This window comes from Schistocerca nitens, chromosome 11, assembly GCF_023898315.1.
Source record: "Schistocerca nitens isolate TAMUIC-IGC-003100 chromosome 11, iqSchNite1.1, whole genome shotgun sequence".
In the NCBI taxonomy this organism is placed as follows: domain Eukaryota; kingdom Metazoa; phylum Arthropoda; class Insecta; order Orthoptera; family Acrididae; genus Schistocerca; species Schistocerca nitens.
The window spans coordinates 147462095-147480037 of NC_064624.1; the positions used below are offsets into that span (position 1 = coordinate 147462095).

Sequence of the window (17943 nt, forward strand, 5' to 3'; positions counted from 1 at the left end):
ATTTCTTTAGTGAAGTGACACTGTGTGTTTTTATGTGTAGGATAGGACTGCAAAATGGTTGTTATGTCTTGGGCAAATGCATGGTGTTAATGGTGATTTACCGAAATAAAATGGTTAAATGTGCAAGAGCTTTCAGCTGAGTGCTCCTTGGTCATTTTAAAGTGTTGGCAATAACTGCGGACATGGAAGAGGAACACACTGTTGAAGGGTTGTATTTATTTGACTACATGATCTGGCCACAAGCTCAAAAAATTTTCATCTGTAATTCTGCCTCTTTTGTCTGATACACATACTAAAAATATTAGAAATTAAATTTGAGTTGTCTTATTAGCCATACGTAGAGACCAAACAATGCAAAAAACGAGCTACGTACATGGATTGCACACATGTGAAACCACTGCACATTAAATATTGTCAACATTTGGTGGTAAGGTGAAATGCAGTTCATTTCAGCAATTTATAAATGTAAGGCTACTTCTGCAGCACAGTTCATCTGCTACTGTGAGGTTCGTTCACAAGTGCTATTGTGTACGCAGTACCTTGTGTCATGTATTGGTAGATGCTTTGCTTATGTTGTGTTTTTACAATTAGGACAACAGTTCTACATTTTGTTGCTAATGGTTGTGATGAAGTAGTTTGATGTCCAGGGCTGTGATCTTCTAGCATACTATCACCATATTGATACTAAAAGATATCTGCTGATATTGTACCTTCACTGTCATTACTCAATTTTTCTTTCACGCCCATTTCCTCCGATAAATTAACAAAAGTTCATTGCACAGTCATCCAGTGTCTATGAAGGATCAACAATAGATGACTGGCATGTTGCCATCTGCATTGGAACTAACATCCCTGCCATTTTCAGAACGATCTTTACTCATTCTCTGAAATAATGCAAGACAGCTCTGGCATTTCCATTAAAAAATAATTAATGCAAGACAGCTCTGGCATTTCCATTAAAAAATAATTACTGGTTTCAGCTAACACATCATTTCCCCTTTCACTGCTGCTGTCACTCTGGGTCGGCATCAGCAGTAGTACTTTGCAAAAGGATAACAGAATTTCCTCCTCCTTTATTCTGCAAGAGTGCGTTGTGTGAAACTAAAAAAACGACTACCTGTCACAGCTGCTCATGATGTTGTGAGATCTGCAGTGGTTTCAGAAGGAACCACCACAATAATTATGTGAACAAATACAATAAGCTTAATTATTATTGCAACATACGAAGTATGAATTTTAATAGGACAGTTTTCTGTACTTAATTCCTGTGCAAAACATGCTTTACAGAGACAAATTCAGTCACAGTTTGAAAAACTGAAAACTATGCACGGCATGCAAAAATGGCTGCTATCTTTGCTCTTCTGGCTGCCAATATTTGTAACGTGTAGTAGTTCGAGCTGCAGCTGCTAAATAGCAGCACCTAATGGAGACATTAAGGGTGGCTGCAGATGTATCTACTATACATACAACACAAAATGAGAAAATTCTAGGTTGTTTTAAATGGAACCACGTTGTCCAAAATGCTCTGCATTGCTAAGCATCAATATCCATGTTCAGATTAGATATCTTGGCATTATTGAATGAGTTTATGTTAAATTTAAATGTTTTGCCTTCTCACTCAGTGGAAAGGTTTTTTTGATAAAGATGCATTGGAACAGGTGGTGGTGGCGGCCCTAGCGAAGATGGGTGGCAGTCAGTCCAAAGGAAGAACCTTGACACCAGCAAGTTGCGGATCAAAGTAGTGAGTACCGCTGCTGAATGTCCTGGATAATTGAGAATTGTGAACTATACTTAGATGTCCAATTCCTCTCGTGAGGTAAGATTTTGTAAATGTACTTAACTGAAGGACCAGGTAGTATTAGTCTTGTTTGTTAATTTTGTAGTGACATGAACCATTGCCGCACTTTTTGAATTTCGTAAGAACATTTGTGTACCTGTTAGTCTGTGACTGCTGAAAGTGGGAATAACTTCAGAAGGAATTGACAGTGGTTCCTGTGTGTGTGTGTGTGTGTGTGTGTGTGTGTGTGTGTGATGGGGGAAGGGGTGGTGGGGGGAGGGCTTACATTCAGCATAGTGTGATTCGTTCTGCCAAATACAGTTGATTCGTTCTGCCAAATATAGTTGATTCGTTCTGCCAAATATAGTTGCTTTTGCATAAATTTAGGTTGATATGAACTTGATATTAGAAAGTGATAATTGTCGAAATTATTGGCAATGGTCCACTATTTGGTTGTGCCAACAATGTCACATTTTGTTTTGTATGTTATTTCTTTTATTAGACTTTCACTGTTGGTACTTAATTCAGTCTATGCAGCACACTCAAGAATAGAAAACTGGTAGGTGGTTGTGGACACCATAAATTTCGGTTTAAGAGAAATGTAAAACATACAAGAAATTACAGATCCTATGGTTTATGTTATAAAATGTGTTCAAGAAATGCAAACGTACATTGAAAGCATTTATAACCGTAGAGTGAGTTTCTGAAAATGTTGGCTGGAATACACTCATTCTAAAACTGAAATACAGAGAACTACACGATCTTCACAGTTTATGCTGAAACCAGTCTTGCAGGCTGTGTCAGTGGTTATGAAACAGAAGCAGTGGTTGTAAAGGGCTGTGGCCTATTCTGACATTAGTCTTGGCCTTGAACAATCACTAATGGGAAAAAGACAAATTTGGTAAGGTGGTTACAGTTCGTGGAGAGGCAATAGAAATATTGAGGTTCGTTAGTGACGTTGTAATTCTGTCTAATATGACAGAACTTAAAAGAGCAGTTGAATAGGATGGCTAGTGTCTTGAAAAGAGGTTGTGACATGAATGCCAATAAAACAATGGTAGTGCAGTGAGACAAATTATATGACAGTGGTCACTGGTTAGGTTAAGAAGAAATGGAATGATGTAGAGAGGATATAAAGTGCAGATTGGCAGTAGCAAGAAAAACATTCATGGGGGGAAAAAAATTCATTAACATTGCATAGAAACTTGTTACAAAGTCATTGTCTGGAATGTCGCCTGACATAAAACGAAATGTGGGCGATCAGCAGTCCAGGCAAGAGGAGAACAGAAGCTTCTGAAATGAGGTGCTACGGGATAATACGGAAGATTAGATGGGTAGATCAATAACCATTGTGGTATTAAATTGAATTGTGTGGTGAAATGAATTTGTGACCCAACTTCACTTAAAAGAACGGACGTTTTAACAAGACACATCATGAGTCCTTTTTGTACTAGAGAGAAGTGTAAAAATTGTAGAGAGAGACCAAGGGTAGAGTACAGTAAGCAGATTGTAGGCTGTCTTAATTCAGTCTATGCATCACACTTAAGAATAGAAAACTGGTAGGTGGTTATGGACACCATAAATTCTTGAAACCAGTCTTTGGACTGATAACAGCAGCCACATACACAACATAAATAATAGATGTTCATGAAATATAAAAAGCCTCTGTGTGACTGCTAAGGATATGGCATCACATTTATTCTGCAGTCGAGTTTGGTACGTATTCCACTCTCCTGTGGTTTTTCGGTGTCTGAGAACAGGTTATAATTTAACTTGACCAGAAGAGCTTGCAAGATCAAAATATCACAGCTATAAACAAGCTCATCAAACATGCAGAACAAAACACTGTAAGGGCTTTATACCCTAAGCGCAGCCCCCAAATCTTCATCCATAGTTACAGTTGAGCTTCTAAATGTTCTTGAAAGATATAGGCAGAAATAATATACTTTTACTGGACAGTATGAAAATAAGGAACAAATTCTAATTGCAGTCTGACCTGACGAGTGTATCGCTGGGTGGAAGCAACCAGTTTGCTGCCTGGACACAAGGGGCAGGTGGCAACTCCGACTCGGACCGCAGCTCGGCGTTCCCCCAGACGAGCAACACGTTTGCCGCGCTGCAGGATGTCGAAGACAAGAAGAGCGGTGTCGGCATGTTCAGGTGGGCGTCGCTTATTGCTGTACGCTGCTGCTTTCTCGTATTCATTCTGTAAACCTTTTAAGCTGTTAATCTGTGTGACGACTGACAGTAGTGTGTTATATAGGAAATGGGCCTGTGGAAGGCGCTTTCATCCCTAAATCCAGAACTGTAGAGGGGCTGTCCCCCATGCGCACAGATCGGCAAAGGATATGCCACGTAGCTCTGCAAAGAGGATTTCTCTGTATTTCAGTTGTTTACATTTAATGCTGTGCCAGAGATAACGCAGGATGCTTTAAAAGCTTCAGGTCAGCTCACTTTCTACCGAGCGAGGTGGCGCAGTGGTTAGCACAGTGGACTCGCATTCGGGAGGACGACGGTTCGATCCTGCATCCGGCCATCCTGATTCAGGTTTTCCGTGATTTCCCTAAATCGCTCCAGGCAAATGGTTCCTTCAAAAGGGCACGGCCGACTTCCTTCCTCTTCCTTCCCTAATCCGATGAGACCGATGACCTCGCTGTTTGGTCTCCTCCCTCAGAACAACCCAACCCAACTCAGCACACTTTCTGCGACAAGTAAGGGCAAAGTCGCACAAGTTTGTTGCAGACTTTCATTGCAGTGTGTTCTCTAAGAAGTTTTTGAAGCGATAAGGAACTGATACATGCTTTCATTAGTGATTCCAGTTTTAATGTGAACTACTGTGACTTTCAGAACTCCCCCCTTCAGTCAAGGTACTTTTACAAGCACCAACTGTAACATTTGCCCTCCATGTTTCATTACCCAGCTTAAATTTAATATGCTGTATTTTATTGTTTGAAAATAGATTAAATGTGGAACGTGCATTTCAGTGGGCCCCACAGATTTTTTAAGGGGCATTGTTGAGGATGATTCTGCGTGTGATAGTTAATTAACTTCCCTGCAATTTCTGTGTATAATACGTTTGCTCGTTTTCTTAATTTGTGCCGCCACTAGCATGTCCAGTTACATCTTACATCTGCTCAAATGAAGTAGATGCAGAGAACTTACTACTAGTGATAGATTTTTTCTTTATCTAGTGGTTTATTTATAAGTAAGCTGTTCTGGTTCCCAACGAGTAATGTTTACTCCTTATCTTAAAGTGCAATTTCCTCAGATAAAACAAAGTATAAAATTTGTGTGGCATTTTGATTTTGGTTGATGAGTGTATGTTCATCCTTGTCTGGTAGTCTTTCTTCCTGTTTCCTTTATTAGATTATGAGATCGTCAGTCATTTGTGTGTTTATAGGTATGACATGCTGTGGGTGTGATGAATGTAAATGTCTGCTGGGTCCTTGTGAATAAATAATATATACTGTAGATACAGGGCTTGAGGTACTGCGTCTACCCACTTCTACATTTTGCTTTGTGAAGTAAGTTAAATCAGTGTCATTGCCCTTAGGTTTTGTATTGTTAAAATCTGTTTGATAACTTTGTATTTTATGCACAGAATGTAATGTAATGTTGGACACTTTAATGAACTTCTCAATATTGTGGAAATAAAAGGAATAAAGCAGCTGCTAATTATTTTGGTTTGTTATGCAGTCGGCCGTATGGAAAACAGCCTCCTCCGAGCAACACGGAACGTGAGAAGGCCGTGAACTCTTTGCGTAATTTTGTCTGTAAGTAGTTGCTCTTGTGTGTGTTGATTCATATGTTTATTCATTTTACACATAACTGGATATTTGCACAGTAAAATTATTGCCTGAAAATTGATTAGATATTAAAACTTTATGCTTAGTTTGTTACTTACAAATAAGTTGTTGACTAGTATTTTTCTATGGATGTAAACCTGTGGACCTGTTTCAGCTAACACCTGTGTGTAATAATAATTACTAAACTGAATGGACATTCAAAGGGTTGTGGTAATCCAACCACGCACTTTCTGTAAAACTGAGCATCATTATGCAGTTTAGGCTTGAGTGGATTACGGAATGGGATATGCTAGTTGTTAGAAGATCGAAGAAATCAGCCAGGCCCTTCACTTCATAATAATTTTAAAATAGTATTTCACACCCAGTGTGTAGATAAAGGAGGAGAAATAATTGATGCGGTGCACAGACCAAATAAAGCCAAATGTTGATAGAAAATGTACTTCAGAAAGAGGGAGAAGCACTTTGCTGTGTCACAGATAAGAGTCAAAGTTTTAGGCATTAAAGTTGTGGAAATTGGTGCTTCAGGAGAATGGCAATAGTGGAACTGATGGAAGATTTTGGAGGCCCGTGAGTTGAAAGTCAACTCAGAAATAATATAGGTGGGGATAAACAGTTTTGGCAGTTTAAAAAAAAAAAAATAGTTGTCACATGCCATCTTTGTTCTTCTGCACCGAATATTATTTTGTAACTTTTGAGGAAGGAGCTCTCAAGGAATTAAGTTTTCGTCATTTCAATTCAGGAATCGATAAGTCACGATCGGTGGTTTGCATAATGTGATCGGAGGTGTAGTTGCCGGGTACTTCTAAGCACAGTTCATATTGTGCAATGTGATGCAGAATTAGCACTTGTCAGAAGATAGAAACAGTTGAAGCTGTGTAACTGGTTGTCAGTGATGCAAGACTGATGTCTTTCTCTATCGCATGCCAGGTACGACACAGTGTGCTGGTCAACGCAACTCGTATTGTACGATACACAGGGAGTGAAATTTAAAGTCTTCCGATTTGTCTGAGAAAAAGAAAAAAGTAGATTTCCTAGTCGAAAATTTACTTTTCGCATAAAAATAAAACTACTGTTCTCGGATTTGCACGTGTTCTTTGCGTTGTGGTCTTTTTCGCTTAAAAAAATCTGTGTGTTATAGCACCAAATCACAGGTGGTTTCCATTCGTTATTGCGAATAGTTAACTGTGATACTTCAGTGTAAAGTACAATTCTGTGCATATTTTAAAGTGTTCGTAGTGCCACCGAGAAGGACATGTCTGGATTTTCCTTGTTATGGTGTTCTGTTTCTTCACACCACACTTGATTAGGTTTCTCTTGCAACTACTTCTTTTTCGAAGAAGCGCAGTAGTACTGGGTGGATTTCCCCCAGCAGCCAAAGCAACTTTCTTTCACATCCAATTAAACTTTCAAATAGTATGTGATGTTGAGCTGTGAAGTGGCCTGGTACATCATAACTTGAGATTGTCATTTAGTGGATTTTTTAAAGTCTGAGGCAATTAACAAATATGGTTATGTTATAGTTTAAAAAATCTGCCTGTTGGAACAATACATGATTACATGTGGAATCTGATAAGACAGTATTGTGTGCAAATGGGCACCAGTATGCAGAGCAGCTTGGAGTTTGATCTCTTAACTGCTAAGAAATGGTGCAACAGTAATTAGTATGTGCAGTGGTAGCCTCTCATGCTTGTGTGTATTGAGTCACTGTTTACTGACAATCTTACTGGTAACTAATGGAATGCTGGACTCATCCTTTACCTTTTTATCTATGATCGTCATGATTGGGGTGTGCTAAATGTGCAGAACAAGTTCGTATATTTGGTATGCCACTGATTATAGCACGATACAGGTTGTAATATGTGCATTTTTCAGTTCTACATTAAAAAATAAATACCTCTTCCGATTTTACATTAAACATCACTGGTTGTTTTTACAGTGGTGGTGGTTGGTGTTTTTGGGTTAGTGCACAGGTCCGAGCAAGCACATATAAAGCCGTTTTGGTCCTGAACTTCACCTGGTTTGTTTTGAATCTGCTAGATTGAGGGGCCCATATCAGCAATTTTTACTCCATGCTGTAAAATGAAAAATTTGATTTAATGTAATTTATACACTCTCAGAATTGCATGTTTGTACTGTCAGAAAAACACATTGAGAGTTCAGGGAGTGGGATTTTTATAGAAATGTTAAAATAACTTTGTAACCCTTACAATATCACCTTAAAGTAAGCATTTTGAGGGTTTTAGAATGCTGTTACTGCCGGGGAGAGGGATTTCCAGTCTCACTCCTTGACAGAGTGGATAGTGTGGATTTTGAAATACATTAAATTATCTTTAGACAACACCAAAAGGAATGCAGGAATTCTTTATTTGAACAAATATTCACACTCGTGTCCTCTCCTTTATTATAGTGTCAATATTGGATCAGTCCTTATATTTTCAGAGTAGCAGCAATCACTTTCAGCATCAGATATCTTTTAGAAACCCCATTCTGTTTCCTTGTAAAACTGCAGATTGTCAGTGTTCCTGCAATTATAGTCAAACTGTTTTGTTGATAGCTTAACCGCATCTGACAACGTCTGGGATTTGTTTTCGTACGATTTGTTTTCATTTAATATCGTTCGATATCTGGTTGAGTTTTGACATCCTTTATACATCAGTTCTAGATGGTTGTTCCTCTTGAGCTTCCACTTTGACCATGTAGAATTTCAAATCGTGTTAAACAAGATTCTTGAAACAGTTGCTTACTTCTCCCAGTTGAATAGTTGCAATCTTTATCTGAAAGTGTTTGAAGCAGCGTCATTTCTCTTAGCCGAGATATAGTCTGTAATACCTCTTCATACAGAAGCAATAAAAACTGTGTTCTGTTTTCTCATCATTGCTTACTTCATTACAAGGTCTTTCCCTGCTTTAACTTTTCTCCTAATTCTGAACAAACATTGGTTCTAGGACTCCCGAACCCTATATCGTAATTGATACAAAAACTATGCAAAGGAAACACTCTTTGGTCTTCAATTTAGATTCGACAGTTTCATCATACACTTGCCATACCTTCTTAATATAAAGTTCAGGTGGTAAGTACAACCTACTCACATGTTTCCTATTTCCACAGCAGTGACGTTCTGTACAGTTCCGTGACAGTAGACGTTTTTATAATGCTTACTGGTGAGGTGTGTTACTGTAACTTCCTTTGCCGCCTCCCCTAGTTTTCCTTGCTCCATGGCCACTAGCAGCATGTGATCATCTTAGAACACCTATTTAACTACAAATTATCAAGAAATGTTGACCTACACACTGACAATACATCCACATTTGCCTGTCATAAATGGTGGAGGTATGTTTCTTTTAATTCTGGTCGTGACACAGTACAGTGATTTTGAAGTTAGCTTGACTGATCGTGTTTTATGAAGCATGTAGGGCTCAGTTAAACTAGAAAATATGACATGTGTTTTTTAAGTAAGTACTGTTTTGAAAGTAAAAAAAGACTTGCTAAGATCTAAATTTTATTTTTACATGAAAGCCTGTACTGTAATCTACTTTATTTTACTTTATTTTTTATAATTTCCTCCTCATAGAAGGCTGCCGCCTGACTTATTAACCACTGCCTCACCACTGTCTTGTCTTCGTTGTCATCTTGGACGCTGACCGCCCAGGTGTTCCTTCCAATGCAGGAACAGATGGGTAGTCAGTGGGCGCAAGATCAGGGCTGTACGGAGGATGATTTCGAGTTTCCCATCGAAAAGATGTGGTGAGATCTTTGGTCTGATTTGCCACATGTGGACGGGCATCGTCTTGCAGCAACACGATGCCCTCGCTCAACTTGCCACGTCTTTTGTTCTGAATTGAACGGTGCAGATTGCACAATGTCTTACAGTAAGCTGCTGCATTGATCGTCTCATTACGAGGCAGAAATTCCACAAGCAATACTGCTTTTCTGTTCCAAAAAACTGTGCATATGATTTTCCGGGCAGAAAATATTTGCTTAAACTTTGCTTTTCTGGGTGAATCTGAATGCCGCCTTTCCGTGGACCGTTGCTTTGATTCTGGTGTGACGTAAGCCACCCGTGTTTCATCGCCCGTAACAATTTGGCTTCACAAATCACCGCCGTTGTGGTACCGCTCAAGTAAAGTCAATGCACTATCTAAACGTTTGGTTTTGTGCCCATCCGTCAACTGCACAGATCTCACGATGAATACGGATTGCTTTTTAGGCCTATAGCACTAAGGAATCGTATAACAGCCCATACTTCAGTCGGCGGGACTCACGATTATCGGAGGCATCTTAAACATTCGGTACAAAATGCAATCGAGGAAGACTCGGACTGTAATGGCGTCAGTGCGTAGACAACAGATGTAGGTACCCATTGCTCGTGCGCAGATCGCCGACCGCAGTGCTGTGGCCGTGGTGTGGCAAAACGGTACATAAAAAAACACTCCTCGTATCTGCCATTGCGTGCTGAATACTTGCGTGTCTTTTGTTATGTTTCCATTTGGGATGAATGGGTGGACATGTAGCAAAAAATATGAAAATGAATTTTATTGATAAAATAGGAAAGTTTGTGACGGCAGTTGAAGCAGTCAGCGAAACAATATTATGCCTACCCAGAGTACAAAACTTCCCTCAGCATATCTGTTAAGTCGTTCCGACTTCCTCTACCTTTTCTCGCCCTCGGCATGGATTGGCTTTAGCAGTGGAAAAGCTTCACTCCTCATATCTGACTCAATTATTCCCCCCGAAATAGCACTCTGTTAATGTTTTCATACTACACTACAGCTGCAATGATATGATACGGCCAACTACAGATTTTCTGACTCCTCGATACCAGTGAACATTTTCAAGATTTGGTATTTTTGTTAGTAAAATCCAAAGCATTTCACATATGTAAGGCAACGTAAATTACAGTTGTGTTTCACGACTGTTAACTTCCTCCATAAAAAAGCACTCCAGTATAATACTAAAGACCTACACAACTGCAATTTTCAGCTGCCGAGAAAGAGGAACGCCAGGCCCGAACGGCGAGCAGCAGGACGCCTTCTCGATCGTCGTCCCGCGAAGGCAGCTCGGCGAGGCAGACTCCCGCTCCGTCATCTTCGCAGAGCCGCGACGATCTGGCTTCTGTGGCGCAACCTGTGGCTTCCGGTTCTTCCGCCATCTCGGACCGAGATATCCGCAAAAACTTGCCGCATCTGAATCCGGACCAAGTTGCCAAGAAGATTCAGTTTATCTTGGAGGAATTTGTGACCAACAACAACTTCCAAGTAATTACACATTAAGTATTCTTTACAGTATTTGAAACAAAGTACCTTTGTCATATAGAGATAACACTAAGGTAACTAGTCAGTTAAATTTAGAATGTGAGACCTCCAAACTAATAAGAAATGTTCGGTGTGTGTTGTCAAAGCAGTTTAATACAATTAATGGTTACCTGTGCTCTGTTTCACTTGCAGGAGAGTGCGCTGTGTGTATCGGAGACATTCCCACCTTCCAACATGGGCAACTTCGTCGTAGAAACGATGAACATCTTACTGGAGCGGTCGGCGACCGTCCGGAGCGGTGTTGGAAAGCTGATGGGCCACCTCATGAAGGAGAGCATCCTCACTACGGAACAGTTCCTAGAAGGGTGAGTTGCCACGCTCCCAGCAGAAGTAAATTGATACCAGTAGCAGATGACTACTGTGACGTAGTTGATCCGACAAAATTAAATGTAGGACAGATTGGCTAATTTGTATCCACAGATGTGAAAGGCAGGGCAGTCAAAGTTTTAACTTACTGTGTCGGTGACACGTTTCCAAAAATAGTTCGTTCCTAGTGTAATTCTTTGCACAGGGCTTTGTCGTGACACACTGTTTTTGGTCTGTGAAGGAAACTGTGCCCAAATAAGTTATTTTGTAAAGAAATAGAGGGCACGTTCTATCTTGTTAATAAATCTAAGTTAGTTGGCATCCATTCTGTAACTTAGCACTGAAACGATTTACACTCCACTATTGCTGTGGAAGAAATGTTGAAGGTGCAGTTGTGTGAGCCATATTTCTGGTAATGCGTGGTTGCAACACAGGGCGAATTTCTTGTATGGCTGTGCAATACTCCTGATAAGGTAGTCTGTTGCAGATAGCTGCCAGGGCTGGCTTCCTCCTCCTGAAGCTAACAGCCCTGCAATGCTAAGTCACGTAATCTGAGCGGTGAGATTGGGGGGGGGGGGGGGGGGGGTTTGCTTGTACCTATCACAAGACTGAACCAAAACTCAGCATAACATTCACAAGTTAAGGAAGGAAAGCTTTTCAAAGAATCTCACTTAAAAGTGATATAAATTCTGCATTGTGACGACCTGCATTTTTGTCATTTCTAATACAGCTGAAACAATTTTTTCATCCATTGTAAAGTGGCAGGTCGATACCAGTATGTCTTCATTTCTGTTGCCTGTGTACATGTCCATTGTAACACAAAAAATTATATTCTGTAAGGGCTTCCTCTAATTTATTTTTGTCTCGTATAGTTTTGCATCGGTGAACATTTAAGGTTGGTTTTATCTGGCAACTCGTATCTGCTGTCTAAGGCATGAACAAATTTTTTCAAACCTTAATGGTGAGAAGATCTATACTGCAGTGTATCACCAGCAGTCATATGTGCACAAGGAGAATAAAGCTCCTTTTTTTGTTCTGTTGAAATAATGTTTTGTAGAGCTTATCAATCATTCGGTTGCACCTCCTACACTTGTACTAGCTCAAAAGTTGATCACTCACCTTTGTTCTATTTCTTTTCCATAGTTCTTCACCATACTTTCTGTTTAAATGGTTTTGTAAATTGGTTGTATTCCCTGAATGTAGATATTCAATTCAGTCGGTACACTTCACGAATAATTACCCCCCCCCCCTTCCCACCCCCACCTTCTTGAGAGTTCCACACAGATGATTATTGATCTTCACAATTCATTTTCAAGACAATAATAAAGAACTCTATTTATGCATTTCTGACATCAACAATCTACGAGGTGCGATATTTCCTCAGCCAACAGAGGAGCGAGTGAAAAGTAGTGATTGTTTAATGTCGGCATCATTCAAAACACTTTGTGACGACTGTGCTCTTTGTCTCACTGGTGAAGACAGTGATTCGACAGTCGAGGCACTGTAGTTGTGTGAAGAACAACAATCCTGTTACGTTGGGTTTAAATAACGAAGTGACTGACGAGGAGCCCATTGTTGGCACACGGTCACTTACGGTAAGATGATACCGAACAAGAGCTTAAGAAATACCTACAGGATCAGGAGTTTCTGCAAAAAACATTCCTGGGCATTCACCATCAGCTCTTGGCAAGAAGAGACTAGTTTTTCAATGGTGAGAGCTGATAGCATGTGTATTTTAGTGTTTCCAGCCACCATACAAATAAAAAGCTTCACACTCGACAGGTTGTGATTTTGCTATATTCAATTTTGTGGGAACTGGTGCATCCTTTGAAGGGACAAGCTCTGGTAATTGGACATAGCATCCAACAGTGAACAATATTTGTACTACTGCAAAAGCAGGTGCAACATAATGGATTGCACTGATGTTTCATATTTTTAAATCACCTTATATGTAAACAAGCACAATTGAAGACACTTGTAAGTACAATGAAGACTCAGGAACAGAAAAGAACAATAGAGGGTGTGTTCAATTAACAGCAACAACTACTACGACAAAAATCATATTTATTTTAAAATGTATAACACAGTACAGTCACAGAAGCTCAACAAATGTTTAAAATGTCATTTTTCCTGTAATAACTGCTTTGTATGAAAACAGCCTTATTTACATTGTTTTCCTTGTTACAAGTAAGTATGCCCACACATTCGAAGACGGCAAACTGTATAATGCACATTCATGAATCAGTGTTGTTAAAGTATGTAATTTTTACCCTAAGGATCTGATTGGTATGAGATACCCAAGACTGTGTGTTGGCTGTCATCACTGGAAGAAAAATAATTTCCTCTCACATGTCCCGTCCTCCACAGTGGTCACTCTATTAACAATATACGTTTATAAACAGCATATAGTGGCTAAGGTGCCATCATATTTGATGTTGATTGAATAACTCTATGCAATCTACTTTCCCTCTGGTCTTCACATGCCGTGGAGGTACAGGATCTGACAATTTTTCGGCTGCCAGTTAAAGAAGAATGGCATTATGAACAATGACTATTGATAGTTAAACCAGACTATCGATACTGACAATAGAGCAGATGCCATCAATTAATCGATAGTTTGCCGATGTTTAAGTAGCAGTAAACTGCACTCACGTCCAGTAACTTGCTTTCCCAATATACTGGCCTGTGTAACTACTAATGGCCCAGAAATAAGTTTCTATCAACATTGTCGTGCACCAGTGGCCGGCAGTGCGGAAAATGTGGTTGACGTTGCCACAGTATATCGTCAGAAACATCAAATTTGCACGGTCTGTGTAAGCCTACTGTAGATGACATAAAAGTTTCCTGGGTATGTTACCGCGTCATATTGTATAAAACTACCCCTGGGGAAAACAAATGTTTCGGCCACGATTGCAGCGGCCTTCTTGTGTGTCTACTGGTAGATGCAGGAGGAGGCCGCTGCAACTGTGGAAGAAACGTTGGTTTCCCCAGCAATAGTTCTATACAATGATGCAGCACCGTATCCAGAAAACTTTTATTGACTTATACTGAAGATGCTGTGAAATTTTCCACAAAATAAAATACTTCCTACATCATCGTTGAGAAAAAAATACTGGTGTAAACTGCACTAGCAAAGTAAGTTGATGAGGTTCACTACCACATGATGACATAATGTATCTCTATATTTAACTGTGATGGAATAAGCTCAACAGGGCTGATGGAAGTGACACCTATATTCACTAGTAAATTTTAATGTGTATGTTCAAACTGTGAGATTTTCATTAAATTTTTTAATTACAGGTTCAAAGAGATTGCGGAAGTTGCTGATGACTTGGCCATAGATGTGCCGAAAGTGTGGCTGTACTTGGCTGAAATCCTTGGTGAGTCTGTAGGATTATTTTCTCTCTCTCTCTCTCTCTCTCTCTCTCTCTCTCTCTCTCTAACCTGCTAGCATAGTATCTTCATACCATCACAGCTGCTAAGAGATTATTTTTTTATTGTGGTTTTGGAACCTAATATTATTTTCCCACTCTGGATTCTCTCTCTTTCCGGTCGTGGTAGGAATACATCTCATCCCAGTTGCTTGAATTCTGCTAATGCCATTACTTGTGGTAGATGGTTCTCAATCCGTATACAAAAATGGACATATAATAGGTTGAATGGATAATTGTCTTCAATTTTAGTGGTACTTTCATGTTTCATATTCGGTCTCCAGCCATTAAATGGAAGTTACTTGCCTGCCCTCTTAAATGATTACTTAGTCTATAGAACCAGCACTGGAGATACTACAAATATATCAACATCAGTCATCTTTAGCTGAGTTTCAACATTCCCCATTGGTTGCCTATACTTTCCATGGTCATGACCTCACTTTTCTCCTGGCTGAAAGACCCTAGACTTCTGTAGCTTTACCCCAGGTGTGTTCGTTCTTGAGAGTCTTAAAGACAAGTCACCAGTAAACGTTGATGCCATATTCAGACCTCTGATGGTTTGGTGTACTTTTCTCTGGCTTTAATTTATTAGAGTAATAAAAAGAAGACAAACTCCACCTTACTCTACCCCGGTCTTACGTCAAAGCTGCAATTCGTCTGGGTGTTTCATTGTGCTATGGATGTTTTCCTACAGATTCTTGATCCTGTGTACCATGTCATCCTATATTCCAATTTTCCTCAGCATTTGCCACACCATACTTGTGTTCAGAAATGATGTCTTTATAAGCAGAAAGGCTAACCATAGATTTAAGTTGTATTCATATTATTTTTCTATAAATTGGCAGAGCAGAAACAATTTTTGATTCACCCTTCCTGATCCGTATTCTACCAATGATGAATCCGATATTACACTCAAACGATTTTTTTGTAAAGTTTGTGTGTCAGGTGGTACAGTGTAGGGGCACAGGTGTCAGTCTTGCATGTGGGTGCACTCTTAGCTTGTCAGAGAATTTTTCTGAAAGCTGGCATGTTTTCACTGTCTTAGTATGTGGATTTCAACTACTTGCCTTTACTCCTAAATTAGTACATACTTTCACAAAGTTTACATGCTTCAGATGTGAGTCATGCCTTCAGTGTTCCAGTTCTATCACTTTCCTTGGCTATCTGGATTATGATGTCCGTATCCAATCACTAGTTACTGTGTCGTCTTTCCGTATGTCTTGAGTCTGTCGATCCATTGTTTTCCAGCAACTGCCCTGGTAAACATCGTTTGTGAGACTTGACAAAATCCTTTCCATCTGGGTGTAGTTGGGCTTACTCACAAGCCAACAGGACATGGTACCAATAGCATACCCTCCAGTACTAGCAGTGATACTTAAAAATTTCTTGTGAATCCTTTTGTCAAAAAATGTTACTTGCTATTGTGCGAACAATCACGTTGCATACTGCAATTCTCTCCCCTCTTCCTCCATCTGCCTGCCACCCCCTTTTCCCGCCATGAGCACAAAGTACTGCCTATCTAAACTGATAGTTTTTGAGGCTTTGTCTGATGCAGAACCACCAACCCTATCTTAACATTGTTGTTGCTCTGAATTCTAACTCCATTGCGAGTACTATTTTGCGTGATACATATTTATTGTTACACTTACCTTGCCAAGTAAAACCTAGGTTGTGCAATAGAATGACATTGTGATTTGTTGCAGTTCCAATGCTTTCTACTGAAGCACTAACCTTTTCGGATTTGAAAACTGCCGCCACGGGACTGCACAAGTTGGTCGTCGAAATCCTTCGTCTTCTCGTGAAAGAAAAGGTGAGAATGAGTGAACCGTTGATCTAGCACATCAATTTGGATGTTCATTTTGCAGCAGCAAAATAAGCATATCCAGTGTGTAATATGAACATTTGGAAGATAAATGTAATTTATATCACTGTATTATTTTCCCCCTATGAATCGATAGGTATTGAATTTTTTTTTAAATTTTTTCTTTCTTTTTGATTGTCTTTTGTTTTTGTTTTTTTGACTAAGATCAAAATATTTGTTCCAGGGTCCTGGCTGGGTAAGGCAGAGGTGGGACGTGGCTGGAATGAGTTGGAAAGATTTTGCCCCTGCCGACAGTATAGACCGAATTGTGAAAGAAAATGTAAGTCTGTTTTACCTGTCTGAAACATTCGTAAAACTCGGGGAAAACCTGCTTAGTGCTGTTAATAAGATGGGTAGTTAATGTAGAAAAAAATTGTCAATAAATTTCAGGATGATAATGTTGCACATTTGCAGGTCGCTTATTTTTAGGGGGAAGAGACTTCAAAGCTATCTTTCCTTCGTGGTACTGATGGAGTATAGGGACTAAACTTTTTATTCTGTAAATGATTTAGTGCATATAAGTTAACCTGTACTTCTACATTGTGTGACAGTATTTATAATCTGTATTGAACCTGATAGACTTTCTACTAGAAATACACAAATTCTAAGGATAGACTTTTGTTTTTTCGAGAAAGATTTCGGTCTCTGAGAATGGATGCAACTGAAATTTGAGCCTAGCTTGACCTGGTTAACTGTAGTTTTCTGAACTGTTACTTCATGCCCTTAACGATTTCTTTGAGAGGTGCTGAAAGTTCCTTGCCTACTTAAGTCACTACTGCTAAAGCAAAGTTAAGATTTGTTGAAGAGGTGACACTACCACATGATGACGTAATTCTTCTCCTTACTTAACTGTGAAGGTCTTAGCTCAACAGGGCTGATAGTAGTGTCATCTATTTTCACACGAGTGTTCCAGTTTGTGTGTACGAACTACGTCTGTCACACTGTGGTTCGAGAATCTAGAAATTGTCAGTTTCAGAATAAAAAATAGTGTAACTCCATTTTTTTCTCTGGAATTGGGGACATTTGTGAAAACAGGTTTTTAAGTTTCTGTGCTCTCAGAGGTTTTGTTGCAATCTCTGTTGTATTGTGTGTACTTTGATATCCCCTAATAGTCCTCACTGAATTAGTATTAAAACAGTTACTGGAAAGTTAGCCTTACGGTTTGCATTGTCATAAATGTCATTACGAGCACGAGTCGAGATGTAATTCGGTTTGCAGAAGCTGGAGTTCACAGTGGGCCCCGCAGGCGAAGTGGCGCCGTTGACGCCGGAGATGATCCACACGAAGCTGCTGCAGATGTTGCGGCCGGAGCAAGGAGCGCCTGCCACCACTGACGAAGTCACGAAGTGGATTTCTGTAAGTCCAGCTTTTTTGTGGTGTACTTAGCCTTAAAGTAGTTTGCATTTGAGAGCAAACAGTTTTGTCCGCTCCTGCCAGCAGTACACCACCG

The 17943-nt window shown here is 39.7% G+C and overlaps 1 protein-coding gene across 19 annotated transcripts in view; it reads left to right on the top strand.

The window, feature by feature from the left end:
• Window positions 1-17943, top strand: part of LOC126213414 (eukaryotic translation initiation factor 4 gamma 1-like) — a 786084-nt gene that overhangs the window by 686048 nt on the left and 82093 nt on the right. For 16 of the 19 annotated variants that reach the window (XM_049941142.1, XM_049941143.1, XM_049941141.1 and 13 more), the window contains 9 exons: window positions 1659-1741; window positions 3768-3937; window positions 5474-5550; window positions 10564-10838; window positions 11028-11200; window positions 14502-14581; window positions 16336-16442; window positions 16678-16773; window positions 17712-17849. In XM_049941142.1, coding sequence (XP_049797099.1) covers window positions 1659-1741; window positions 3768-3937; window positions 5474-5550; window positions 10564-10838; window positions 11028-11200; window positions 14502-14581; window positions 16336-16442; window positions 16678-16773; window positions 17712-17849 — 1199 coding nt within the window. The remainder of the gene's footprint in view (window positions 1-1658; window positions 1742-3767; window positions 3938-5473; window positions 5551-10563; window positions 10839-11027; window positions 11201-14501; window positions 14582-16335; window positions 16443-16677; window positions 16774-17711; window positions 17850-17943) is intronic. The other 3 variants (XM_049941144.1, XM_049941158.1, XM_049941157.1) reach the window with 3 other exon arrangements.